Genomic DNA, 27,775 nt, shown 5'->3' with positions numbered 1-27,775 from the left:
ACAAATAAAAATCGTCAAAGGAGAAGAATACTCATTGTCCTGGTTTTCCAAAGAAAAAATAAAATCGCCGCACTCCTCCGAACTGCTTACTTGTGTAGTTCATTCAGGATTGCAGCTGAGTTTTGATGTCACTATGGATTCAATCCTTACCAGCTTTATTTTCCACAGAGAGGAGATAGAAGTTGGTAATATTGAAGAAGGAACCAGCTTTTAAATGGATAAATGTACTTCTGCCCGATTGCATGAGTATTTGTAGTTTGCATGCAGATAAAAATATTGATATATTTAGATTTGGTGCAAACGCAGAGATCTGGAACACGGTCAAATCACTTATCTGCAAGGGTGGAAAGTTCTCCTTGCTCAGCCTGGTGCAAACCTAATGTGATGAAGATGTGTTTAATGTGTAGGCTGAGATAAGTGGCACAGCTTGTTTCAGAGCCTGTCAAACAGAGCTCAGGGCCTCCGAGACGGGGCCTCAGGCCACAGTGGGTAACAAGCTTGATCATTGTGCGACTGCGAGACAAGGGGTTGAAAATAGCTGCCTCACAGCTTGATTAAATGAGTTTAACTTGAGGGCACTTAACGATCAAACCGGCTTCAGTGGCTTTGATAGACATCAGTGGAGCAGGATGTCCAGTAGCTCAGCACAATGCCTGTCATCAGTGCGTCTGCTTTAATGATAGTCTGAGGGCTTTGCTCACTGCCAAACGATTAGCATCGGGGACCACAAAAGCTGTTCCGCTCCCCACTTGGCCTTGGATTAAACATGGAATTGGATTAACTGCAAAGATACAAATTGAACAGACAAAAAATTCAGATGGCCAAGTCGGGCCGGTAGATTAGAATGAATGCAGTCGGCTCCAGATTGTTCATGCAAAACAATTTCATCCAAATTGGTGTGCTTGGTACAGTGTGACTCCAGTTTGGTTTTAGCAGAAACAGTGGAAGAATACATGTAGTATCGCCCTACACAAATCCAAGCGATGGTAAATTTGTAACACTAACCGATCTGGGGATCGCGAAAACAAATTTGTCTGAAATAATGGCATTTTCTTCCAAAGAAATGAAGTTCAAAAGTATTCGCGCCCTGTTTCGGCTGAGGAGCCTTCTTCGGGTGTGAGAAAGAGAGGGAAGTCGGCCTCTGATAAAGCACGTGAAATATAATAATAATTAATAATTGCTTACCCTTATATAGCGCTTTTCTGGACACTCCACTCAAAGCGTTTTACAGGTAATGGGGATCCCCTCCACCACCACCAGTGTGCAGCCCCACCTGGATGATGTGACAGCAGCCATAGTGCACCAGTACGCTCACCACACACCAGCTCTCAGTGGGGAGGAGAACAGAGTGATGAAGCCAGTTCAGAGATGGGGATTATTAGGAGGCCATGATTGGTAAAGGCCAATGGGAAATTTGGCCAGGACGCCGGGGTGACACTCCTACTCTTTTCGAGAAACGCCTTGGGATTTTTAATGACCACAGAGAGTCAGGACCTCGGTTTTATGTCTCATCCGAATGACGGCGCCTGTTTACAGTATAGTGTCCCCGTCACTATACTGGGGTATTAGGACCCACATGGACCGCAGGGTGAGCTCCCCCTGCTGGCCCCACTAACACCTCTTCCAGCAGCAGCCTTAGTTTTTCCCAGGAGGTCTCCTGTCCAGGTACTGGCCAGGCTCACACCAGCTGAGCTGCAGTGGGCTGGCAGCTGAGAGTTGCAGGGTGACATGGCTGCTGGCTATATATATGCCGTTAATGTAATGCTGCAAGGCTTTGCGGTCATTTCATAGCTTTTTACAGTTTCTGAAAGTCACCTGGATGGCTGCTGGGTGTAAAAAGCATCTGTACACACAAGCCTTTCATACCCACGTGTACAGTCCCCACCTCGTCATCATGGGGCAAGTCTGAGAATTGGAAGGAGGCGAATGACCCTCTGCATGTTGCATGATGGCTATAAAAACATCACAAATCGTTGAACATCGCATCATGTCCGTCATCAGGACATTCAGGGCTGGAGGGACCCAATGGTAATAACCGTGACTCTTCAGCAAGCTGCAACATCGCCATGCTGGTGTGTCCAAAACTGCCAGTTAAGGTTGATCTCTGATGTGTGCCATAGCTCCACGAGACCTTTTCCAAAAAAGCAGCCAACTCCCGAGTCGCATAAGACCAGGTGATGTAGTTGGATGAGACACAAATGGAGTTTTTGGGAAAAGTGTGCTGTAAAGGTGAACCTCATGTTGGGGGAAAAAAAAGTCACCCGCACAGATGGGTCTCCTCTGCATTCTCTGATCTTGGCAGCACTGCTGAATTGAGGGGCAGAAGGATATTTTATCGAGAATTAAGATAAGAGATAAGATAAGATCACTTTATGGGCCATATACAATTTCTTGCATTAGGAATTTGTCTTTGCGCATACCCCAGCTTGCTCTCCATGAGACGCAGAGGCAGTGAGAGAGAAGCTTGGGGTCAGAGCGCAGGGTCAGCCATTGTACAGCGCCCCTGGAGCAGTTGGGGTTAAGGGCCTTGCTCAGGGGCCCAACGGAGTAGGATTCCTCTGCCGGCTGTGGGATTTGAATCGACAACCTTCCAGACACAGGCGCAGATCCTTAGCCACAGTGCCACTGCTGTGCCCATTCTAGTTCCTTCCACTAAGAAGCTAAAAATGCGTTTACAAATAGACTTTCCAACAGAATGATGACCCAACACATACATCCAAGTCTACTGAAAAAATGCTTAGAGGATCATAAAACCAGTGTTTGGTTTTTTTATTGGGGATTGCAACCTAGAGATTTCTTAATGCTTTAAACTTTAAAAAGAGAAGTTCTCTATGGTGGAATGATCAGAAATCCATTGGGGTCGCTGTGGGATGCACCTACGTAGTTATAAGAGCCAAAGGTGGACGGAGGAAATATTGATCGGTGGAGTATGAGTAATTTTAGATCATACATCGTAAATTGAGGAAAATATGCAGTTAGTGTTGACAGATTTGATTTATGGTATCCAGTATAGTCTTAAATTTTTCATGTAGCAAAATGCTGAATAGACATATATAATATAATAGTAGTTATAAGTAGAAACTTTGAAAACTTTCAGATACATTTTATAAAAGATGAGTAAATGTGGAACTAAATATGTCTGTTATTGTATTTTAAAGTGTAATTTTCAATACACTCTCCAGTGCATCAGATCCGAGCAATGCAGAAAACTAGGAAAGGGGAAACAGAAAATGCATCATAACATTTTCATTAATATTTTAGTATTAGTATTTCTAATCATGTTTTGGAAAGGTAGCAGGTGTCATATATTGTGAAACTGTCTGTCAAAGAAGTATTCAGTAAAGCATTTTTAAACTTTTCGACTTAGTAAGCAGTTTTAATACAGCCTGGGTGGTTTGATTAAAACAAATGTCACCATCCCACACAGCAGCAGCCCACAGCTCAGCCTCTGAGAGGGCCTGTCATCCGTTTCTGCATTTTCGAGCTGAGTTTTGTGAAAGCGAGCAGCTCGTGTGTTTACAAGGGAGACGCTTGTTGCCATGCCTCTTTGTACAGTATGCAGTTCATTAATTACATCATCTGCCATGAGCATGAGTTGTCACTTGGGGTAGTCTCTCAGATGCTTTTCTGAGGGAGCCTATCAAGTGGGGATGTTCATTAACTTTAGTTCTGGTGGGGTTTGTTTGGGTGTAGTGTGATTGCGATCACTTCATTGCCCATGCCTGCAGGTCAGAAATATAATTAAGCGCGGCTGTAAGTGGCATTGCCTTTCAGAGCCTTATTACAGTGTGTAGGCTGCCTTGTGACAGACGATCACTGGGAAGAGACAACCCATCTCTCCTCCTTCGTGTCAGAAGACATCGGATATGGCAGCTGTCAGACATTTCTCATCTAAAAACCCCTTGGGTCAGCTGGAGGCGGCTGGGGGTACAGTGTGTTAGTTATTAGGAGTTCACCCCTTGAAAAAGCAGTGTTCAATTTGTATTGAATGATTTTAGGAGTTTCTTAAAATTTCTTTAAAAATTCATTTTCGCCAAAATAGTCATTTCCGACCGAGATGGTTCAGAGTGGCCCGGGTGTCATATCGTATTTGTAGTGTCGGTGTCACAGCTGGGCAGCATTGCCGCCTCGCCGTGCTGGGGCCCTGGGTTCAATTCCTGAAGTCCGGAGTTTGCAGGGGCTTCCTCCGGGTGCTCCAGTGTCCTCCCGCCGTCCAGAGACGTGCTGTAGGTTAATTGACTTGCGGGAAATTGGGCCTGGTGTGAGTGTGTGTGTCTGTCTATGCCCTGTGATGGGTGTGTCCTGTCATGCCTGTTGCTTGCTGGGATAGGCTCCAGCTCCCCTGCGTCTCTGTTGGAGAAAGCAGTCAGAAAATAGATAGGTATTGCAGCTTTCTGATGCTTCCTACAGTGATTTATGGACTTTAAAGCATCATAGTAGAGGAAACCTACTGTGATTATAAAGTTTTATCTTTTCCATTTCTAAAACTGCTCGAGCATCAGACAGCTGAGCATGTGTTTGGTGACAGAGAGGCCATTAAGCTTACACCAGGAGTTGGGGTCCTGTGTAAACCAAGATGGTGACCTCCTGTCCCACATGTTGGAAAACCAATTCAGGATCTTCTTTTGAACAGCTTCAAAATTGAATCGAAAACCTTACAGATGTCATCAACAAGCTCTTTGTCATGTTTGCTCCTGAATGCTTCTGTGGTGATTTGTGGTGGGCTACAATCAATTTTGAGAAATTCAGCCCATTGCAGAAATGGCTCCTGTTAAAAAAAAAACTCAAGAAAAATCTAGAAATTGCTTTATTCTCAGACAAATTTGTCAAGCACACCTACGAGAGCTAGTTAGTGAGCCTGTACAGTCGTCTTATTTACTTTTAATAATAATCATCATCATCATCATCATCATCATAATTGCTTACACTTATATACAGTAGTGCTTTTCTGGACACTCCACTCAAAGTGCATTACAGGTAATGGGGGCTCCCCTTCACCACCACCAGTATGCAGCCCCACCTGGATGATGCGACGGCAGCCATAGTGTGCCAGAACGCTCACCGCACACCAGCTATCAGTGGGGAGGAGAGCAGAGTGATGAAGCCAATTCATATATGGGGATTATTAGGTGGCCACGATTGGTAAGGGCCAATGGGACATTTGGCCAGGACGCCGGGGTTACACCCCTACTCTTTTCGAGAAACGCCCTGGGATTTTTAATGACCACAGAGAGTCAGGACCTCGGTTTTATGTCTCATCTGAAGGACGGTGCCCGTTTACAGTATAGTGTCCCCATCACTATACTCGGGTATTAGGACCCACATAGGCCGCAGGGTGAGCGCCCCCTGCTGGCCCCACTAACACCTCTTCCAGCAGCAAGCTTAGTTTTTCCCAGGAGGTCTCCTGTCCAGGTACTGACCAGGCTCACACCTGCTGAGCTTCAGTGGGCTGCCAGTTATGAGTTGCAGAGTGACATGGCAGCTGGCTGGTTTTACTTTTTATTCTTGTATTTAATATCTTGACTTACCGTAACAGGCTTGGTAAGGGATTATTATGAGGCTTCTAGGGTAAAGTGTGACTGTACACCCCTTTGTCTTTACGTGCCTCTCAAAATCCCTGACGCTCGCGTAAGTTACTAGTGGACTGGGTGTTAAAATGGGGGGCCTTTGTAAACAAAAATGGCTGTTGACCATAATTTCTTTTTGTTCATTTGCGATACGCCACCGATATGCCATGGTCAGAAAGGCACAGTGAGATCAGTCAGCCAGGCCTCTCTTGGCTCTCTGACATCAGACAGGGAGGCGCCTTGCCCTCTGCTGGCCGGGACCCCTCCGGTGTGGGCGTGTTGTTGAAGGCCGGGAGGCTTGGAGGAGGGCGGGTCAGAGGAGTCTGACTTTTACTTCCTCGCTCTCCACCTTGGATGATCGCACTTGCTCGTATCCGCAAGATGAAATATGAAAAAACAACAACAATTGGTTCTTAGAAAAAGAAGCAGGCGTCCCTTTCAAGACCAAGTAAGCATATCGGTTTAAATGACCTAAAGTGTGACCATGGTTCATGATCGCCAGGAGCTTACTCTCTTCCTCTTTATTCTAGATCAGGGGTTCTCAGTCTGTTTAAAGGTTAACAGTTTTTCAGACAGGTTATTCAATATTATATATTATAAATTAATGGACGGTATCGCAAAATTTTACGAATTCCAAATTAAGCACAAAATCGGGAATTTTGTGAAAGTACTGGATAGGCGCCACGTTGTTGAAAGCCCCTGGTCTTGCCACGGGCGAGTGCGAGAGTTAGTGAGCCTGTACAGTCACGCATTGTGACGCGAAGCGGCCCTTCCTGCTCACTAGTCACCGCGATGACTAATGTAATGCGACGTACGAGTGAATAAGCACAGGTTGTGCAGGACACATTCACCACAGAAATGCTGCAATATGATATGCACGCAGAGTTGTATTTGTCGTACCAAGTCGACTCCCAAGTCGGGAGCAATATTTCTATTGGGTTAAAAGCGATGTATTCACAAGCCTGCGTGTTTGCAATGTAATAAGGCCACTTCATGTCACCGGGGGTTCTGTTGCCTTGTTCTGAATCACAGAACACAGCGCTGTGCGCACCAGGAAATTCTGTCTGTTTTGTGATGTTAATTGGAGGTTTTGTAAGTGACTGTGTACATTTTCCTTTCATCATGGTTTGAATTGCACTTATCAACGCTGATGCTCTTTCCACAGCCCATGTTTCAGTTTCTAATTTTCTATAAATTACTTTATTGTTGTCTTCAAATTCTGTTATTGTTGGTAAAATGTAAAATGTAATGCTTAGGAAATTAGTTAGTTAAAGTAATATTAAATTATGATTAATAATTAGTTTTATTAGTTGGTAGTACACAATAGTTCTGCCAAAGCAAAAATATGAGACAAAATACACAGAACACATGCACTTATCGGTATATTACTGTGAACCTTGCCTTTGCACATGCTTAGAACGTGGTTCAAAAGGATAGGAAAACTTTCAGAGCCTCCCAGAATTACTTTTTCACTTTGATCCAGAGGGAACTTAGTGATTCTGTTTGCTTTTGAAAATTGTATCCGAGTGTCTCGTCTTTCTGAATCTCGATAAGCTGCTTTTGAAGCCAGCAAATCTTAAAATGTCCTCAGCCAAATTTTCCATCTCAATGCGAAACGGGCTGTGCACCCAGCTGTAGGTTATGATGATCTGTATGATGTCACATCCTCTGGAATATAGTGGTCCTTCTAGGAAAATGTCTTTACACATGCTCCACCTAGGATTGCTCGATTACTGGAAGTTTATACTTCATGCCTAAAAATAGATATATTAATCATTTTCTTTTATATTAATTACATTCCACAAAAGTGAGAGTGATGTTATTTTATTCTCTTTAATAAAGATGGTACTTTCAAGGAGGTGGTATTATCGTTCCTAAATGATTATTTGTAAACAAAGTTGCAAAATAGTTTGTCTGAGTTTTTTTTCAGTTATTCATTACTAATTACTGTGAAATACACAATGTTATCCTGTAGTAATGCAATCATAATTTTTTTCCTCCGGCCACTCCTGTGTAGGAGAACATTTCTATGGATTAAAGAGGTTCGTGGTGACACTCATTTTTTGGGTCCAGTCTCAAGGGTTAAGAACCCCTGTTCAAGATAATTAAACTTATGGTACAAGAGGAGGTCACACCCCAGCCTCTACATGCGAGAGCTCTGGCTTGTGTTTCGCTGTTGGCTCTGGATAGGTCCTGTGGGTTGACTTTGTCAAAGCCTTTGAGGACTTCGAATGTGTCCCCTTGTAGTCTTCTGTGTTAAATCTTCAGTTCTTTCAGCCTGTCAACGCAGGACATGCCTGTAAAACTGGGAATGCGTCTGGACACTCTTCTCCCGACTGATTCCTCAGCCATTTGCTTACCATAAAAGTGCAGAATTTTAAATTAACAGAGAAAAATAACCTTTTCTCGCTTTCCCATATTGTTTTGGTGGAAGAAAATCTCAACATAGATTTTTTTTCTCAGCTTCTTCTAATGCTGCGGTTCTCTTTATATTTCTGCCAACACCGTACCTTCCATTTTTCCCCATGAGATGGGGTCAGTTGACCTCTGCTGGACTGGAGCTTGACCCTTTGTTCACGCCTTCGGGGGGCTCTGCTGGTTGCTGTGGGAAACTGCGGTAAATAGAGCCTGTTTATATGATGAGCTTGTGGTCTGTTGCTGCCTTGACGTCTGCCGTTGTGCTGTTGAAGAATCCAGCACTTGGCCTTGCTCCAGGTGCAGGACAGGTCTCCCTCCCAGGAGACAAAGACCACCTCCTCAAGTGTAAGGAAATGATTGGGTTGTTATCACGACCCTAGTCATCTTGACACGTCTTTACCCTCAGCGAGGGGTTGATTTCCTGTGCAAGGAACTGGAGTGCTGCATCAATTAAGAATGAGGGGTTAGGAGAACAGGCGAACAGTGAAAATGGTGTAGTCTCAATGTGCTGTCTTCCATAGGAGTGAAGAGGTAACTATATATTAAAGGGTATGTGCTCTTGATCTGATCATCTTAATCAATTGTCAAATAAAGATAAGAAGGAAGGCAAAAAAAAAACCTTATCACAGGCCACATATTTCTAGGTAAAGATCAGTACTCTGTTATTGCTATGTGTTTATTGCGCATGTAGATTGGTCTAAACAGCAGGTGTAATTGGATTGGTTGCATATGTTCTCGAGGTCATAAGGTCAGGTTCTGTGACACACTAGGTCCTTTTGGGAAGAGAAATTGTGTTTTACCTCTGATCTGACAGGCGGCTGCTTGTATTTGTAAATTGTTTAAGGTTGCCTTCCAGGCAAAATTATGGAAAGCTATCAACTTGTATTAAATCATTTGGAGATCTTGACTGGTAAGCATACGTTATTCAGTGTTATACTAATAGATCTATGTAAGCCCATGTGTCCGTGTACAGTACCTTTGTATTTAAATCCATGTAAAGACAATTTGCTGACTTCTGTAGCTTTTTAGTAACCTCACTACACTATCTTTTTTGTTGGACCCATTTTTTTTCTGTGCTATTAATTTTACTGTTCTTCTTCTGGAAGTAGATTGCTCGAAACAATGGGATAATCACTTATTTTCACTAATCAATAGCTGGTCATTTATTCAGGGACATTTTAAGGACTGGCAGTTTGGAGGCAGGGCCAGTGTTACATATGGTCGTCTTTGAGCTGCTTGAAGTAATTAAGCAGATCTGTTTTTTTCCTCACTCTAAGAAACCCTAAAGATCTATGTTTGCTGACACAAATATTGGGTAGTATTTTTTTTTGCTTAAAATGTATGGCCCTGAGAGGGAAATAAAGGTTCTTCAGCACAACCCCGAGACTGTGCCAAGAGTGTGTAATGTTTCATCAACTTCTGTTCTTTTCTTTACATTGGTAACCGGTTGCCATGTCTGATCTTTAGAAACCAGAAGATAAAGACCAAGGTCATATTCAAAGCCCTTATTTTTAATGGAAAGCGAGAGAGGGGAGGGCTATTCAAGCAATTGCAGTATCCTTACAAGCGGCTGCCTATTTCTGAAGATAACGGGGGCCGCCCCACAGTTGAAGACGATATGAATCGCAAAACATTTCAGAAAGAACATTTTGCTGATTTTTTTTGGCAGTATCTTTTTATGATGCTCTGACTTCCTCTGTGCTGAGAAGCAGTGCTCCATGTTTTTTACTTTGACGCTTGCATCCCTTTGCTTAGACAATCAAGCATGCACTTGTTAAAACAAATGCAAGCAGACAGCACGAATTGGGAGCCAAACACAGTAAAACGTGTTTAGGATAATGCGCATGCTTTTATTGTTTTTAGACCCATTACATATTTTTGATATCAGAGTACATCTTGGTGAAGTCTGACAAGACAGACCTTTTGTTATAAGCTCTGACGGGGTAGCAGGTGTGGCTGTTCCCTCTAGGATGCAGTTGATCTCTAAGAAGAGGGAAAAGAATAAAGCCCTATCACACCGGATAAATCCACACATGCATTACTCCTGCTCCCTGCAGTGTGAATTGTCAGCTGCCGCTGCAGACTCATTGATTTGCGGCCCAGTAAAGCTTATAGATGTTTTATTTTTTGTGAGAGCCACACTTTTAATGAAATTGGTGTTTTGTTTCGGTTTTGTTGCTGTGCTGTACAGGGACAGTTAGTCTCTGCTGCTGACCTACTGTACCAATCATTTCCTTTAGGATTTCTTTTTGGGAGGTCATGATTCAATAATATTTCACACTTGCCTAGCCTATTGAAGTCCTTGACGATCAAAGCTAAGAACCGAGCTCATCCACGGAGCTGAAGAGCAGTATTTTAAAAGGCACCTTTTGCACCCAATGGGATTTTGAAGTTTTTAAAATAAAGTTTTAAAGTGTTGTCATATTACACTATACTAACTTGCCAGTTTTATCTCTTCAGAGTTGATTCAGCATTCATTCACCCCAGCACGTAATATGATTTTGAAGAATAGTGCTTTTTCATGGCGTGGATGTCTGGTAATTTTTGCTTAAGTTTTATTATTTATCAAGTTATTTATTATTAACACTATAATGTCAGTATCATGCATTTTCTTCTGTTGGCATATGTATGTGCATGTACATGCAAGATGGAGAAGGTACTCACTCTGGCAGAGCAGCAATATCCTGCACTTACTGACATGGAGACAAAGCAGAAGAAATGTACTGATAAGGAATACAAACTGGAAATGTGGGAGAATGTGAATTCTGAGTGTTTTTTACAGGTATTTAAATATATTAGCTATTTTCAACAGTGGTGTTTGCTTGTCCAGCTGCCCAAAATCAATGATCATTTAAAAATATTTAGGCTATCTAGTAATGCCAGATGTAGTATTATGTTGCTTTCCTCTTAGCAAACTGTGGCAGTTGCAGTACATCTTCAACCTGTTTGGATATTTCTTCACTGCATATGACTGGGAATCCTTGTTATAAGTGATTTTGTACGAGGTGTTTGTGATCTCTCCTGGATTTTGTGGTGGGTTGACAAATCTTGGTGATATTGAGCACAACCTGTTATCTTTCAAGATGGAGGGCAGGGTGTGGCAGAGGGGTATAATTAGCACTGCAGATGGTAGTGGGCAAGGTAGCTGTGACATTGGCTATACGTCTGTATGTATGCGTTTGAGTCTGTGTACCCTAGGAAGCTCTGATGCGTGAAGTTTTGTATGGACAGCAGAGATGCTGATTAGTAACTCATTAAAAATAGGTAAGTGATCAGTGCAAGAAAACTCCCTAGAAAAGCAAGCCCCTGCATGAGAGATTTTCTGACTGCATGCAAAGTGTTAACACAAAGACAGGATGTCTGTACTACTGTTAATTTTGTATTTCAAAAATGATGATCTGCAATCAGGGATACGTGGCATTCTTGTGTGATTTTTACTAATTTGTTAAATCGGGCTAATGAGTTTAATTAGCATGTCTGTTTGTGATGTGCTGATTAGAATAATTAACCTTTCCCCCCCCCCCCCCCCGTGTGCAGTGGGAGAAACTGTTACAGAACTAGTCATTAAAATGTCAAGGTTCTTTCATTAATGCATATATACATACTGGCCTTTTCAGTCTTAAGTGGCCTGCTTTCTAAACAAGCCAAATTATGCTTCCATTTTGAAATATCATGTCTATATTGCATTTGGCCCCTGGAAGGGAGAAGTTTGGTTAGAGCTCCACATTTCAGTTCTAGATAATGGGGTATCAATTTCTCCTCCTGAAATATCGCAGCTGAACCCAGGCAGGATTTAAACTGGGCACATGAAATCCCTTGCTGTTAAGTTGATGAAGTGCCTGGCCAACAGTAGGCATCCTTCAGACAGTGCTTTCTGATTGTGAGGGGTGTTAATGAATGGTCCTCAAGCAGGGATGCCAGGAGGTCCTTATTTCTCTGCTCCAGTTTGTGGTACACCAGAGCTGCCTTTAATTTCTGTCAAGTACGCGGTAGCTGCTGTGTCAGAAATTGTAAGCTGTTCTTTGTTACCAAATTGTATTATCATTCAGATGGAATGTAAATAGGATTTTGTTTGGCTTTGCATCCATCCTGCCAGTGTGCGTGCTCATTCAGCTTGTCCTAGCCGTGCTGATCCCTTATCTTCTCAGACATGCACATGTTTAATAGTGGGCTGAAGGCTGGCTTGTTAATGCCCTTCAGGGTGCAGAACAGTCCCCCTCGGACATCTGTTTCTTAATGAAACCACGTCACAAATATGTGCTAACTCTGCGGTGGGCATTCTGACCTTTCCCTGCAAGACGATGTGGACTTTGCCTTTAATCAGGGTGATCTGTTTGGTTATTCTAGTGCATCATTGGTGAAATACGCTGGCGGTTGAAATTTGGTGCTCCTGAGACATCTCCAGGTTTAAAAGTATTCCCTAATATTTTAAGCATTTGGTCTGTTTTCAGGCTAGCTGGGGGGATATTTGAATAAGGGGGAGATGTGCAGAAAACACCAAGTATGAATATTAATGTTCTTATGTCTTTTGTTATGGAAACAGTGTTTTGACGCTGTAATATTCGTTAATTGAATACAAGAGTGAAAACGTAAGAAAATAAAGGACAGGTAACACTGCACTATGCTTCATTGCCAAAGCAACAGGGAAATGTAGTAACAGGGAGAGGTTCACTTTACCTCAAAGCGTTTTTACCCTACGGAAATGTTCCTGAAACTTAATTTTCCATTGACTTACCACGCTGCACATGGAGGCACATTCCATCGTGACTGTTTTCCGTATGCTTGATCCGCTTATAACCAGCTTGCAGCTTCATTGTAGAAATATAGTGGTAGTGCTAAATTCATCGTTACATCCAATTTCCACTGTTAGAGCACACTTATAGAAGAACTGACTGTACATATATTGCCTTGGATGACCTGCTGCCAGCAGTTTAATTTTTTTATGAGGAACTTGATCAAAAGCCTAGAGAATCTAAATATACAATACAATATGCTCTGTTTGTATCCATTACAACTGTTCCTAGTTCACAGAACTCTACCAAGGTAGTTAAGCAAGATGTGCCTTTTCTAAATCCATCTTAAAGCCTCTTGCTACCACACTGACAACCCTGTACTTCAGTAGATTTCCTAATCCTGCATATAAAAGAGGTAAGACTTATTGGTCTACAAATACTTACCTTGTTTCTTGTACAATTGGTATCATAAAAGATGGTAAAAATATTGGATCATCTTTTACTAAGAGGCATATGATGCAATATTAGCACCCTTCTGGAAAGAACCTTATTTGATGGCAGTATTTATAGTATCAAGCAAAAGTGGACTGATAGGAGCCACGAAGCACAGTAAAAATCCAGAGGGGTGCCGACAGTGTCCAGTGTCATGTCCAGGCCTGTCTTTATTAGCTTCGGCTCAGACAGGCACAGCTGCTTCCGTACTAGAAAGACAAGGCAATGGGAAGAGAATGAAGACATCTTTTTAACTCTTTTAATCTTTTAAACTACCCTGATGTAATTAAAAGAATATATCATTTTGAGTAAAACAGGTAACATACTCAATTTGTCTGCATGGGATCTGACTAATACCCTCTGTGGCAATCTAATGGCGGGAATACTTGCAAAATATTCATTACTGAAGTATCCCAAAGCCAGTACATGACTGGATTGACTGCATTTAGAGTAGTCATTTTGTCTAGGTCTTAATATAAGACATTTTGCATGATGTCTTACCGGTGAATTTAATTCCTTTCTTATAACCTTTTCAGCAAGTTTCAACAGGGATGTTGACAGGAGGTAAAAAAAAACATGGTTTGAATGTTTTAGGAGCATAAACTGAAGCAAAACCAATTGTAATCTGCCTGAAATATTAGTTTTCAAATGTACTGCTCTCCTTGGTTTATCACCTCTGACCCCCATATAGAAATTGAAAATTGCTTTGTTATACAATTAACCCCTGTTTGTCTTGTTCCATGCAGAAGAGGAGGCTGCCACAAAGTAATTCTAGCAAATCAGCAGGCTTCTTGCTGTGTTGTATGTGAGTCTTGTATTGTGGCGATACAATGCATGTCTGTATGTCTCCTTTGCAGAATATCTAAAGAGCACATTTGGTGAAAGATTTCAGCCTTCATACATTCCAGGGCAGAATAGAAGCATTAGTCATGTGTATATGAATCCAAATCTGGGAGAAGAAGTAATGTATTGAATATATAAAGAATAAATACCATCTGGTAGGTAAAAGTGGAAAGACAGAAAGACAGAGGAGAAGTCCTTAATTGTGTTCTTTAATGGAGGACCATCACCCACTCCCAATAAGTTTCCCCTAATAAGAAAAATAATTCACATGTATGCAAAACAATATTCCCTTAACCCTAATCAGTTACAATCAGAGAAGAAAATAAAACATTCTTGCAAAAAAAATGCAAGACAGACCATTCTCACAGAGAACCGTGTAACCACCTCACCTGGGACACTTTGAACTGACCAATAGGACCAATAGCCAGCTGCTCACACAGAAAACAAATCCCCTTAATCCTTCTTCGTCTGAGGGTGCAAGGCAATCCATTCAGACTGAGCTCCTCATAAAAATCTCCAGTTGTGGGCTGGATTCTGTGGTCCTGTGAATAAAACTTCGATACGCACTGAATGACATGTTTATTACAGCTGAACTCTGTAGATCAGGTTTTATCGTTGTTACTTTAGATAACATTTAATTCTTTTTGCTCTTAAAATAATACGTTTACCAAGCCAAACCTTTTAAATTGACAGTAATAACGATGCTTTGGTAAAAAAAGAGCTCAAATTCTGTAATAGTCTTAACAGTTGTTTATGACAGAAAGCTTTCAAGAGGTTAGGATCTCCTTGAAACATTTTCGCAGTTGTCATATACTTGATGAAGGCATACAGTATAGGTTTTTCAGTGTGCTGTGATGGGGTTTAAGGTTCTAAAATGATTATGATAGACATTTTCACTTTCTTCTTCTCTTCTCTGTTAGACAGCCAGTGTGGGTTGATGAGTGTAGCCTCCTTTAGAAAGGAATCTTAATTCTCTTAAGTCCCTTCCCTTCCAAGTCCCTTCCAAATGTATTCCATTTGCTACCATTGATGAAATAGGAATAGCGAACTCAAAATAACAAAGATTTCACCACAGTGCACGGTCATGCAGTATTTTGAAGTTTTCTTGACAATAAAGTAATAATTACATTCACTTCCCTGTACTTAGTATTTTGTAAATCCTCCTGTGGCAGGATTTATATGGCCTAGATATCTCCTGTCACGTGCTAAGGGGTTTCTGGTCCCTCAAAGGGAAACCTGAACATTCCTCTATGTAGAATTGCCCTTCTGACCTGAAGTGGAGAGCTATCTTTAATTAGAATCCCAAATTCTAATTTTAATTGAATGCTGGTCCGGAGATGGCCAGTTGAGCACATTTAGTGAGCAGTTAAAATGTCAAACAATTCCTCTGACGACTTGGGTGTACTCCTTGGATTACTAACATGCTGGAATGTCATTTTCAACCAAGCTTGAACTTTCTGATAGAAGGAATCAAGCATCTGGTCAGAATGTTCTGGTATGAATTGGAGTTCATGATTTCCCTTTAACTTGGGCTGAGACCGGTAGCCACAGAACAACCTGAAAACATAACACTGAGCATGCATGTTTTCTTAATATGAGCTTCACCTTTTTATTACACCAAATAAAACGCTAATGGACATAATAATAATTGCTTACACTTATATAGTGCTTTTCTGGACACTCCACTCAAAGCGCTTTACGGGTAATGGGGACTCCCCTCCACCACCACCAATGTGCAGCCCCACCTGGATGATGCAATGGTAGCCATAGTGCACCAGTACACTCACCACACACCAGCTCTCAGTGGGGAGGAGAACAGAGTAATGAAGCCAGTTCAGAGATGGGGATTATTAGGAGGCCATGATTGGTAAGGGCCAATGGGAAATTTGGCCAATTTGGCCAGGACACCGTAACTTTAGAAGATATTTCTGTAAGTCAGGAAACACATGTGTCTAATCTAAATGAAATCTAGGAATAGATTAAAGCTTCAGCATTTACGTTTGAAAGGATGTTAATTTCGTGTTAAGTATTAAAGATACCCATGCGTCTTGGTAAGAGCCAATGGGAAATTTGGCCAGGACGCCGGGGTTACACCCCTACTCTTTTCAAGAAACGCCCTGGGATTTTTAATGACCACAGAGAGTCAGGACCTCGGTTTTGCATCTCATCCAAAGGACGGCGCCTGTTTACAGTATAGTATCCCCGTCACCATACTGGGGCATTAGGACCCACACAGACCACAAGGTGAGCGCCCCCTGCTGGCCCCACTAACACCTCTTCCAGCAGCAACCTTAGGTTTTCCCAGGAGGTCTCCCGTCCAGGTACTGACCAGGCTCACACCTGCTGCATCAGTGGGTTGCCAGTTGTGAGTTCCAGAGTGATATGGCTGCTGGCTGACATATAAAGAAAAACAGCTTTTCATTTCATGCGACCATAGGACATTGTTTTAGTTGAAGTCAGATTGTTTGGCAAGTTCTGAGTGCGATTCGGCCCCAGAAGAGACATCTTCCTTCATTCAGATGACTTAGAATGGTAGGTTTGACGTTTTGTGTCCTGAAAGTGCCATTGTGTATTGGAGAGATTTAACTGCCTTTGGACTTACAGTTGACTTCAATACACCACTTGTTTTACAGCCTGTGGTGGCAAAATACACTCGTGTCCACTTCTTAGCAGGATGACCACTCTACCAGTATCCTTAAATGCCTTAATAAAGGACGCTGTTGGGGATGTGGTAGATTCATTTTTGTGGCTTCTTGTTTTGCCACCCCCCAGCTTGTTCAGGTCAGCGAATGCCTTCAGTCTCTGAAGAGCTCTCTGACCTTAATCACAATGAGGTGTGACAGTGTAGAATGTTTTCCATTTACCTCCTTATATATATGATGCAGCCAGAAACCTGCAGAAGCCTCTCTATAGTGCCAGAGGCATCCACTGTACTTAACAAAAGAAAAAAAAATGTTGCTGTAGTTTTTTGTTGAGTTTTATTTAAAGGAATGTTTCGAGGTGTGAATAAATGTCACCCCGTTGCTTTCTGGAATTGATTTAAATATTGATGACACATGGCTTTGCACAGTGGAATTATGATTGCATTGTAACATTAGTAGAACTGTTTTAAGTGAGACGCATTATCCAGCTCGTAACTCATTCTGCTGTATGATGTTTCTTGCTCCTGCTGCTCCATCAAGGGGATGAAGGAATCTGGAGGGCACTGCATTGTGTGTTGTGTTCAATGCTTCATTTCTTCAGATCCTTGGAAGGTAATGGGAACAGACTGTGAGAGGAGAGCTAATCTCTCTTCTGAGAGAGGAGAGTTAATCTCTAAACTAATCTCTTCTCACAGTATAGGGACTGTTTTCGAAGGGTGAATAAACAGTATAATGTTAGAGGTAGTGAACTTGGTAGCTCCATGACAGAACACATTTTACACTGACATTTTCTTTGCAGAAGTGTAATTTTTTATGACAGCAGTGCAGTTATGTCAGAAATACACAATTCCGATGTTCTTTCTTCCCCCCACTGAAGTAAGATATTATTCTTTTGTGAATTTGAGGCCCATTATGCATGCTAATCTGAATTCTCATAGAAAGCTGAGCAAGGAGGAAAAAAGCTAAAAGTTTTCCCTGTCTCTTATCTCGTCCTCACAAATTGAAAAGGTTTCAAATTGCAAAAGAGAATTTTTGATAACTTCCGTGTCGATCCGAAGCAGCATTGCAAACTTCAAAATGCCTTTTTTAGGTGTTTCATCACATGCTGTTGGAGATAGTGACGTCTGAACCTGTGTTATCTAGAAAATATTCCCTTTGCAGCTGTACTAGAAAAGTAGGGAGGTTGATATTGTGGGGTTAATTGGTAAACCACGACTTTTGCTATATTAAACATTGGACTTTGGGGCTTTTTTTCTTTTCTCCTGCAGGTACATGATGCTGATTGATGGGAGAAACGAGGTGTACATGATTGATAGGGACAACTCCGTGTTTCATATAGCGAATCTGGAGTTTCCTTTTCGTAAGGATCCTCGCATTCATCTTTCAAACACGTTGCTGGATGGGGTAAGCGACTGTCTTCTGAGCTTTTTTTGGGGATTTATATTCTTGGCAGACTGTTTCTTTTTTTATCCCTGGGCTAAGTGAAGAGGAAAACTGAAAAAGTATGCCATTTTCATCATTTGTGGAAGGTAACCTTCCCGAGATGACCCCTTTTAAGGCAGGAGAACTTGTAAGATAGTCCAGGCCCGGTTGCTTGGTGGTTTGTTACATTGGTTTTCAATTCCCTTGTATTAGTTTTTTTTGCACTATATTATGACAAGGTGGTTAGAAAGGAACACATCTCTGTAAATGTTCTCTGTATCTTTGCGTTGTGTTTTTCTGTGCAGTTGACATTGCAGGACTCCCATAAACTGGTGGAAGGGTTACGTTCTCTGAGGTGATTGTAAGACCTCATTACAACATGTGTTATAGAATTACACACAGAAAACGCCATGACAGTTAACACAAACAGTACCTTTTAGGTTATTTTAAGATTTTAGTTTTTTTTAATGTAGAACTTGGACAGTCTTAAACATTTTGAAACTCAACAACTTAAAACACTATTTAGCCAAACATGTATTATGTTGTAATCTACAGCCTTGGTTAGAAAATGTTGCTTGAGTTCTTTGTGTGACTTGCTACAAGGCTGCTAAACTGCTTAGGTTATTAGGATGAACTCTCCTCTTAAGTCTTTGACTTCTGGGAAATATAAACCTATCGCAGGCAGTGCAATAGCCAGTGCTCCTGGGTCTTTGTTTCTATTCAGGCAGAGTTGCTGTCTGAGTGGAGTTTGCCTTTCCTTTCCTTCTTAATGTAGGATTTTGCCAAACTTCCCAAAGACAGGGTAATTGATAAGGGAGATAAGGGTCTCTCAATTGTTCTTGTGTCTGTGTACCCTGCAATGGAGCAATAGGCTGGCTTTCTAATGATAATGGGATAAACTAAAAATGACATTTTAGTTGCGAGAAACCCCACAGTTTGTCAGTCATATTGACTTTCAACTTAGCAGGCCGTCTGCACAGAAAATGTTTATAAACATCACACCTTTAATTGTCTCTCCAGCACACTCTCGCACCTTTTATCCCTGGTTAAAGTGTAGTATAAGCTGTTGCAGTCCTGTTTTACGAGTGCCCAATGCTGTGAAAGAGCCAGAGAAGTAAGAGTGCCGTGGAACATTTCTGCTTTTAAACGAGTCTCTTTTAAAGGAGGCTCTTATGTTTTTACCAATAAAAAGAAAAAGCTTTCCCGAACATGTGGAACAAAAAAAATGAAATAAAAATGGGCAATGGAATGCTTCTAAATTGCTCCATTATTTCATATACTTATTGTTCTGCATGAGTATATAGTCTCTCTAGGAGGTTGCCATCAGCACCTTGCATCTTATGCTGACATGCTGTTAAAGTGGTCTACTGAGGTTACTAATAAGATTTAAACTAAGAATCCTGTGCTCACACTTCTGCTGGTGTGTCAGATTGTGTGTCATTTTGCTGGAGAAATAGTTGTTTGCTCAAATAGAGCATGAAACCAACAGTACTGATAGTCATTTAGTATGTAGTTTCAGACCTGTTTCATAGACATGTTTGTGTACAACCCAAGCTAGATGTTCTGCAGGAGTTACTCATCCTGTCTGAAGTACTTTGAAAGGCCAAACTTGTTTCTCTGTACGCACTGTAAAGTAGTAGCAGACCTGGTCCTCAAGTGTTTAAGTAGGTAGCTGCGCCGACGTGTATCGGCTGCAAAGCAATAAATAAAGGTTAGTTCACTTGGGGGGGGGGGATAAAGGTAGTGGGGATATAACACATTTAGAACATATCTAATTATTTCCAGATTTCAGACTTTCACACCTTCCCCCAGATCTCCCTTCGTTTGGACACTTTCTCACCTGCTCTGTGCCCACTCTCTGCAGCTGTGTACTTTCTCCTTTGCTTTATATTCCTGCTACCTTCCTCTCTCTACCTCACACCTGAAGGAGGCTCCACAGCTGAACCTTTTTTCTTTTTTTTTCTACTTTTTTGGTAGGAAAGTCTGCAAAATTGTTCCTGGGTTCCTCAGTGTGATGTATTATGGAGACAAGGTGGAATTAAGGCATGTTTATTGGTCCCTTATACATAGACCTAGGCAGACCTGTCTACCAGATGAGTTCAGACAGTCTTAAGGCATTAGTTGGTGGGTTGAAAAGCACCAAAAGAAGTGATGAGTTCTGTCTGCAAACAGCTGCAGAACTGCTGCCAGCATCTCCTGTAGATATGCTGTAGTTTAGGTGTTATTGCCTCTGCAAATCGACTGGCCATCAGTATTTTGGTGGGACAGTGCGAGTACATTCATATGCATTTCTGTGCAGGATTCAGGAATTCAAGCAGTTCAGAAAATGCTGAAAAATAAAGACGTTTGATAGTAAAAATGTTCTCGAGATGATTCTTTGATGAGGTAAAACAATTGAAACTTTCAGGAAGAGCTCTTCACAGAGGTGTTCGCTCCAGGAGGCAGCTGTGCGTTCTGTGGTGGTGGGCACGAACAGGCCAGACTCAGTCGCCATCCTTCCTCCTGTTTGAATCTGCTTACTGCACTCAACGTGGTAGATTGGCGGCTTGCAGAGCCCATGGGTATAGCCAGAATAGCCCAAAACCAAGATCTTAATCAATTCCTATATTGCAGTGTCACCGGCCAAGTGACCAGGTTTGGCTCAAAAGAGAAGAAACTCCCACAAGCAGTCTTCAAATGCAAACAAAACTGGATTTATTGCCCAAAAAATAGGGATAACAAAAAAAAAACCCCTCACAGGAGTCCTCTCTGCACACCTTCCCTCCAAGGCACCCTCTCCAGACTGAGCTCTCCCAGTCCCTTTTATAGCCCCCCCTCTCCAAGGACCATCCTCTCTTAAAGGGACTCGCACTCGCTCACGTTTTCTTAACAGAGATGGGCAGTTTGCTCAAAATAAAGTATTCAACAATCCAAAAAAAACCTTATAAATTTTAACAGAGTCATGCAACTGTGATATATTCACTTAAACAAAACAACTAACCTTACATCGGTTATTTATAGATGGCTCACCAGTAACCTTTACCTGTAAGATCATTTGTGTGATACTACAAACAGGAAAGGTGACTGGTGGCCATCTTGATCAACACAAAACAATACAATACTCTAACGCTGGGGAAAAACACAGCAGTGATTTTTGGGAAACAACAAAAGGGTAAGTATCATTCACACTTCATTCGTATCACATACACTCTCTCAAACATACCAAAAGGGTAGAGGGAAGTATTGGAGTATTTCACATTCAGAGAGAAAGAAAAAATAACAAGCACTCTGTCACATACAGCTAAAACTATCTTTGATGATATTAAATTAAGTTATGAGTTTTACACACAAGGGCTGTTACAGATATCATCTAGCAATGAAATCAAGCAATTAAAAACACATACAAGAAAATAAATCGTATTAAGGTGTCCCTTATTGTCAGTTTAATGTTTCCAATGCAACATGTCACTTTCCATTTCACCTTCTATGTGTTGAAGAATTCTTTGATCTGCAGGCAATAAAATCCAAGCGTTTGCTGGCCAGGTCATTCTCCCTGGGAATTTTCCAGTGCTGTCCCCTCCCACTGCTCTAGGTCTTCAGTGCTGTTGAATCGGCCTGCACCTACGTGCCAGGCTGTGCTGTGCTGTCCTGGAGCTTCAATCCTTACTGGAGCATTGATTGTGCTTTTTCAAGCCCCGGCTATGAATTGAAACAGCCAGGCCTTTTGTGAAAAAGATGCTTATCGATTAACTGAACTTTAAACATTTTCATTTTCACAAGCTTGGAAAGGTTTGATCCTGTAGCAGAATTATACGAGCTCTGGCTATTTTTTATTTTGCTCTCCCTCTTAGAACTGATGGAAGAGCTTAGCAGAGCCTGCTGCTCGGAATGATTTTTTTTATTTGCTTATGTACCTTTTTGTTCCTTCTGTTAAACACCAGTTGAGGTTTTTATGAGTGAAATTCCCACCACAGAGCAGTTTAAGATGCCATCCCAACAAAAATCATGTACCACATCAAATGACAGTAGCTCTGCACTGTCCAGAAAGGGCTGTTTTACAGAGCGGCAGCATTCTCACAAGACAAAATACACTGGATATTGCCAGGGGCAACCTTTTGCCTTTCAGCAATAAGCAGAAGATGTTTGTGTTAGTGCTATTTTTTCCTTTTCTCTCTTATAAAATGACTACAGAGCTCGGTAATATGGACCTTTCGTTTGAAGCATGGATCAAATGCGCCTGCTTTTTTTACTTTTGTAAATTATACATGGAAGGTTATTTTTGTTCTGTTTTCCATACATCTATGTGCTTGGTTCGGACTGGTTGTAGGCCTGGTTGCCTACTGAGATGTTTCAAGGTGACAGAACTATTATAAACTGAAAATGATTTCTAATGTTGAAATTCTCTTCCTTTTTTCTTTGTATTTTCTCCGTAGGAGATGATCATTGACAAGGTTAATGGACAGCCAGTTCCAAGATACCTGATATATGACATTGTCAAATTTAATGTGAGTATGACGATCTTCAGCTTTTCCTCATTGTTTTTTGGGTGTCTTTTATTTTTCAATATTAGTTCATGGCAAAAGAAAGAGAAAATTAAGGGGACATGGTAATAGCATCAATGATGAAAAGAAAAACTTGAAATGTCAATGCTTTTTTAAAAAAAACCCAGACATAACATTAACTTATGCTGAATAGGTAATATTCCGTTGAATTCATAACAGCCTGTAGCAGATTGTGAAGTCAGTCACGTAGCCTCAGAACAGTGCTGTTCATGCATAGTGACAGTTTAAAGTAGCATTTAAAAATGAGGGAAAAGATTTTTAAAGCCAGACGTTAGAGAAAATAGCTCATAAGAGCTCTCTTGGCAAATGGCAGGGACTGACGCTGGTAAACAGGACAATCCCACCGAGCTGTAGAGTGACAGGAATTTAAGACACAGTGGCACAATTTAGAGGGTGATCTTCTACTGCAGTTGGTGGTGGCTTCTATTTTGAGGTCAGATGACTCCAAGGTACCTGGGGAATGCTACATGGAGTGTAGCTTGTTGTTTGTTGATCATTGGTTAATCTGTTACGCTTTTCTGTTTTTCCGCATGTAAGGGTAGCTATTGGCCACAAGTAATAAAACGTAAGAACTTGAAGCTACTGCACTAGAAAGAAAAGGTGAATTTATACAGATCCTCCTAAAGGAATTAGAAATATAAAACGGAAAATAACCGATGGCATAACTATTCACCCCCTTTGAGTCAGTATTTGGTAGAGGCATGTTTGGCAGAAATTATAGCCTTCTTGGATAAGCTTCTACAAGATGTGCACATTTGGACATTGCAGTTTTTGCTCATTCTTCAGTCCCTTAAGTTGGATGGGATGGGTTGTCAGTGGTAATTTTGTCCTGATTGGGTAGAGGTCCTGGCTTTGACTGGGGCTCTCCAGGACATTGACTTTTTCCTCTATAAACCACTCCCGTGTGGCTTTGGCTGTATGTTTTGGATCATTGTCCTACAGGAATATGAATCTCCCAAGTCCCTGTGTGTTTTGCCGACTGCAGCAGATTTTCCTCCGGGAATTCTCTGTACTTTGCTGCATCCTTTTTTTCTTCTATCTTCACCAGTCTTCCAGGTACAGCGATACTTCCCCACAGCATGATACTGCCACCACCATGCTTCACGGTAGAGGTGGTGTTCTCGGGATGGTGTTCACTGTTTCATTTGTTCAAAACACAACTGTTAAGGCCAAAAAGGTCAATTTTGGTCTTGTCAGACCATATACTCTTCTTTAACTTGGTCTCGGAGTCTCCCAAATTCCTTCGGGGACAGTATAGTTGAGATTTTATATCACTTTTTGTCACTCTCCCATGAAGTCCATGGTCCAAGTTTTGTGTTGATCAGTAGCGAATAATCCCAAATAAATGCATTATAATTCTATATTGTAACACAGTAAAATATGAAAAAATCCAAGGGGGTGAATACTTTTGCTAGTCACTGTAAGATTTAATGAAACATGGTTAGGTAAGGATGAGGGGACTAATATAAATAAGTGAGTACACACTTCTTCAGAAAGACAGCATGAACAGAAGAGGTTAAGGTGTGTGGCTCTGTGTAAGAATTGCAACACAAGAGTATAGGCTCTTTAAAACCTATATGGATACAAATAGAACTTCAAAGGGCTTATCAATAGGTGCCATGCTGTGTGCTACAGAGCACCTACCACAAATGTGGGTACAAGCAATTTATTGTTTGGCGAGGTCAGGAAGGTATGTAGCATAGGAGGCGGTATATTATCAGCAGCTTTCGACTTGCCATTCATATATTGGGATATTGTGATGGTGACTACAGGAACTGAAGTGGAGATGGAAATTGAGAAGTTGCTTCTTAACACAGTTAAGCTAGGCATGGTGCTCTTATTGCCGTAATCTTTTGAAACAGCTAGGATATAATTATGATAATGGACACGAGAGAACCACTGAATAATTGTGACAGTAATATGAAATCTTTTGATGGGTGCTTTAAATCTCCAAAAATGTGAGTCCAAAATGAGGGTTTATAATTTTAGAAAAACAGATGGAAGGAATGAGGCAGAGGTTACGCGATGTGAACTGGGAACAGATGGATACTGAGTCAAATCGAGAAGGACGGGTACACTTGAAAACCGTGATGTGGAATTCATTTGTAAAACAGTGAAGTCCGGGGAAATGTGGCCTAAATGGTTTAATGGAGACATCAAGAAAAAAGAATCAGATGGAAGTGAGCACTACACAGACTGCATAAAAGGGTTCATGATTCAGATATCGATTAAGAGTATAAAGAGCTACAGGTGTACAGGTGCAGCTAAGAAAATATATTAAAATTGCCAAGAGGGAGATGGAAGAGAATATTGCAAAGCACTTTTACTCGCATTACAGTGGTAAAAGAGCAGTAGACGTGGGAGCACTCTTCCAGTCAATACTGTTATGTAGAGCTGCTTGAGATGGAATTATGCAGCAGCCTGTGTATCGTAAGGGGAACCCAAGTGCAGTGGGCAAACACAGGCAGGTACCCGGTAGCGTGAGCCAGCAGCACGGTGTCTGTAGCAGGCAAGCGTCGTGAAAGCAGCACGCAGACCAGCACAGTGCAGGCAGGCCAGCGAAACAGGCAAACGCAATTCAGGGTTGACAGCAGGGGCCGTGCCAAGTTCGTAATCATGTTCACACAGCGCACAAGCACGAGGGAGAATCCGAGGGACTGTGGTCAGGGTGATGCAGGAGTTCAGTTCTGGGACGATGCTGCGTCGAATCGCAAGGGGAATCCAAAGGCATAGTCGTAAATAAACAAGCTGGGTCCAGGCGGAGTTACCACAGAGGAAGTATGAAGCATGTGGGTGATAAGTCAAGGTCACAGGTCCAAACGAAGCACAAGCTAGGGAATACAGGATATTCGGGACTGGAGGGGCTCAGAGTCCAAAGTCTATTCCAGAGCCCAGAGCACAGTTATAGCAAACAGCCCTTAAGTAGCCTGATTAACCTGAGACGGGCAAGATAGTAATAGCGCACAGGTGAATCAAGCTTCCTGTCTGATTGCATTTCCATGGCAACTGGCTCTGGGCCTGATGGTATTTTCCCAATTGTATTCAAGGAAATGAGAAATGTTAGTTATAGACCCCTGTCCAACATATTTCTGCTCTCATCTGTAATGGGCACAGAACCCACAGTTTGGAAAATCACAAGCATGACGCTAATCCTGAAAAAGTGAGACCCTGAACCGGGAAACTACAGTTCAATCAGTTTTGCTGGTTTATGGAAATGGAAGTTGGAGCTAAAATAAAAGAATGCTTAGAAAACAAGGCTATTTTAAGAGACAGCCAACGTGGGTTTAGAAAGAAAGAGAAGGTCATGTCTAATTTGCATGAATCCTTAAAACATGCAACAAGGACATTAGAGAAAACTAAAACATATGACATGATTTAGTTCCAGAAAATGTTTGAGAAGGTCTCTCATAAAAGGATGTCAAATCAAAAGCCATGGTCCAAGATAACGTACTGTACATACAAGGCTTACAAAAGTATTCAGACCCTAAGTTGTCCCATTGTGTCCTATGATTCATACACACTTTTTAAATTTAAGATTTTATTCAAAATATGAATGCTCTGTCTGAAGACTTGTAAGTATGTTAAAACAAGTCACAGGAAATATAATTTACTGTAAAAATTAGAAATAGAAAAACCTGAAATGTGTATTCACTTAAGCAGCACTCTTTTTGAGTATGTTTCTGCTAATTTTACACACTGGCTTGGTGCAGGTTTTGCTCCAGCTCTCTCAGGTTGCTTGCGGATAGCTATTGGACAGGAGTTTTCAAGTTTTCAAGTCCACAGATTCTCAATAGAATTCAAGTCAGAACTTTGAGTGGGCCACTTGAGCACATTTGATTACATATCTTCAAGCCTCTCCAGTGTAGCTTCTCCAGTGCAGCCTTTCTTAAAAAATCACAGACTGAAACCGGTTTTCCTCATGTATTTGCCTGTGCTGTGCTCCATTCATTTTTCCTTCAGTCCTAACAAGCTCTCCGGCCCTTGTTTAAGTGATGCATCCCCATGGTATGATACAGCCACCGCCACGCACGGCTGGGAGATGTGCTGTGCTGGGCTTGTGCCAAACGTCACGCTTTAAACGCACATAAAGGCTAATCCAATTTGGTCTTATCGGACTACAACACCTTCTGCCATGTTTTTGCAGATCCACTCAGGTGCTTTGTTGCAAACTCCATGCAGCATCGAGATGGCACATTTCTAGTGCTTTCATTCTTCTGACCCTGACAGGCTAATTTTGTGTTTTGCATATTGTTGACTGATTTTCTCCCTTATCTGCCATTGAACTCTGTAGCTGTCGTTGGCCCCACAGTGGCCTCCCTCACCAGTTTGCTCCTTGCCCAGCTGCTCAGTGTGGAGGAATAGTCTGATTTTGACAGTGCCCGGGTGGTATGATGCACATTCCATTTCTTGATGGTTGCGTGGACTGTGCACACAGAAATATTCAGAGACTTTCCTATTTTTCTGTCCTTCTCCTGATCTGCACTTTTTTCTTCCTTATGTCCTTTGAACAGTCCTTGGTCTTCATGGTTGAGTCTTTGCTTGAAATTCACTCCCTGCCTGAGGGACGTGTGTTCATTCTGAAATGACGTGAACCACTTTTATCACACACAGCCAGAATCCTCTCTACTAATTGTGTGGCTCATTAAGGTAATTTTGTGCCTAGATAATTCATCTTCTAGTTTGAGAACTCCTCTGAATTGCTGGTAATCCTAAAATAGTGGGAGTGGCATACAGGAACCATGGCAAGGGTGTTACCAAAACGTTGCGCTAAAATTGCGGATTGAGCTGACAATATATATGCAAATAAAATTTCACATCGATGACTCTAACCACTGCGCCCCCGTGCCTCGTAAGCATCGCTGCCTCACAGCGCTGGGGCCCTGGGATCAAATACTGGGGTGCTGTCTGTGTGGAGTTTGTATGTTCTCCCTGTGTTTGCGCGGGTTTCCTTCGGGGCTGCGGGTTGCTCCCACAGTCCAGTGACATACTGGCATGTTTGACGGCTTCTGGGAAAATTAGTCCCAGTGTGAGGGTATGGGTTTGTATCCGTTTGTGCACTGTGATGGACTGGCTGAGCTACTAAACTAGCCTTTGAGCTGCTTTGTTGTTTCTAACAA

At 41.8% G+C, this 27,775-nt stretch overlaps 1 protein-coding gene across 1 annotated transcript in view; it reads left to right on the top strand.

The window, feature by feature from the left end:
• Positions 1–27,775, top strand: part of rngtt (RNA guanylyltransferase and 5'-phosphatase) — a 171,053-nt gene that overhangs the window by 33,134 nt on the left and 110,144 nt on the right. Inside the window, exons 9-10 of the mRNA XM_088904819.1 lie at positions 17,964–18,099; positions 22,530–22,601. Of these exons, the coding sequence (XP_088760945.1) occupies positions 17,964–18,099; positions 22,530–22,601 (208 nt within the window). The remainder of the gene's footprint in view (positions 1–17,963; positions 18,100–22,529; positions 22,602–27,775) is intronic.

The sequence above is a fragment of the Atractosteus spatula genome, chromosome 2 (assembly GCF_055471065.1).
Source record: "Atractosteus spatula isolate fAtrSpa1 chromosome 2, fAtrSpa1.hap1, whole genome shotgun sequence".
In the NCBI taxonomy this organism is placed as follows: domain Eukaryota; kingdom Metazoa; phylum Chordata; class Actinopteri; order Semionotiformes; family Lepisosteidae; genus Atractosteus; species Atractosteus spatula.
Note: the sequence above shows the minus strand (reverse complement) of the source record. Positions and strands in the feature narration are given on the sequence as shown.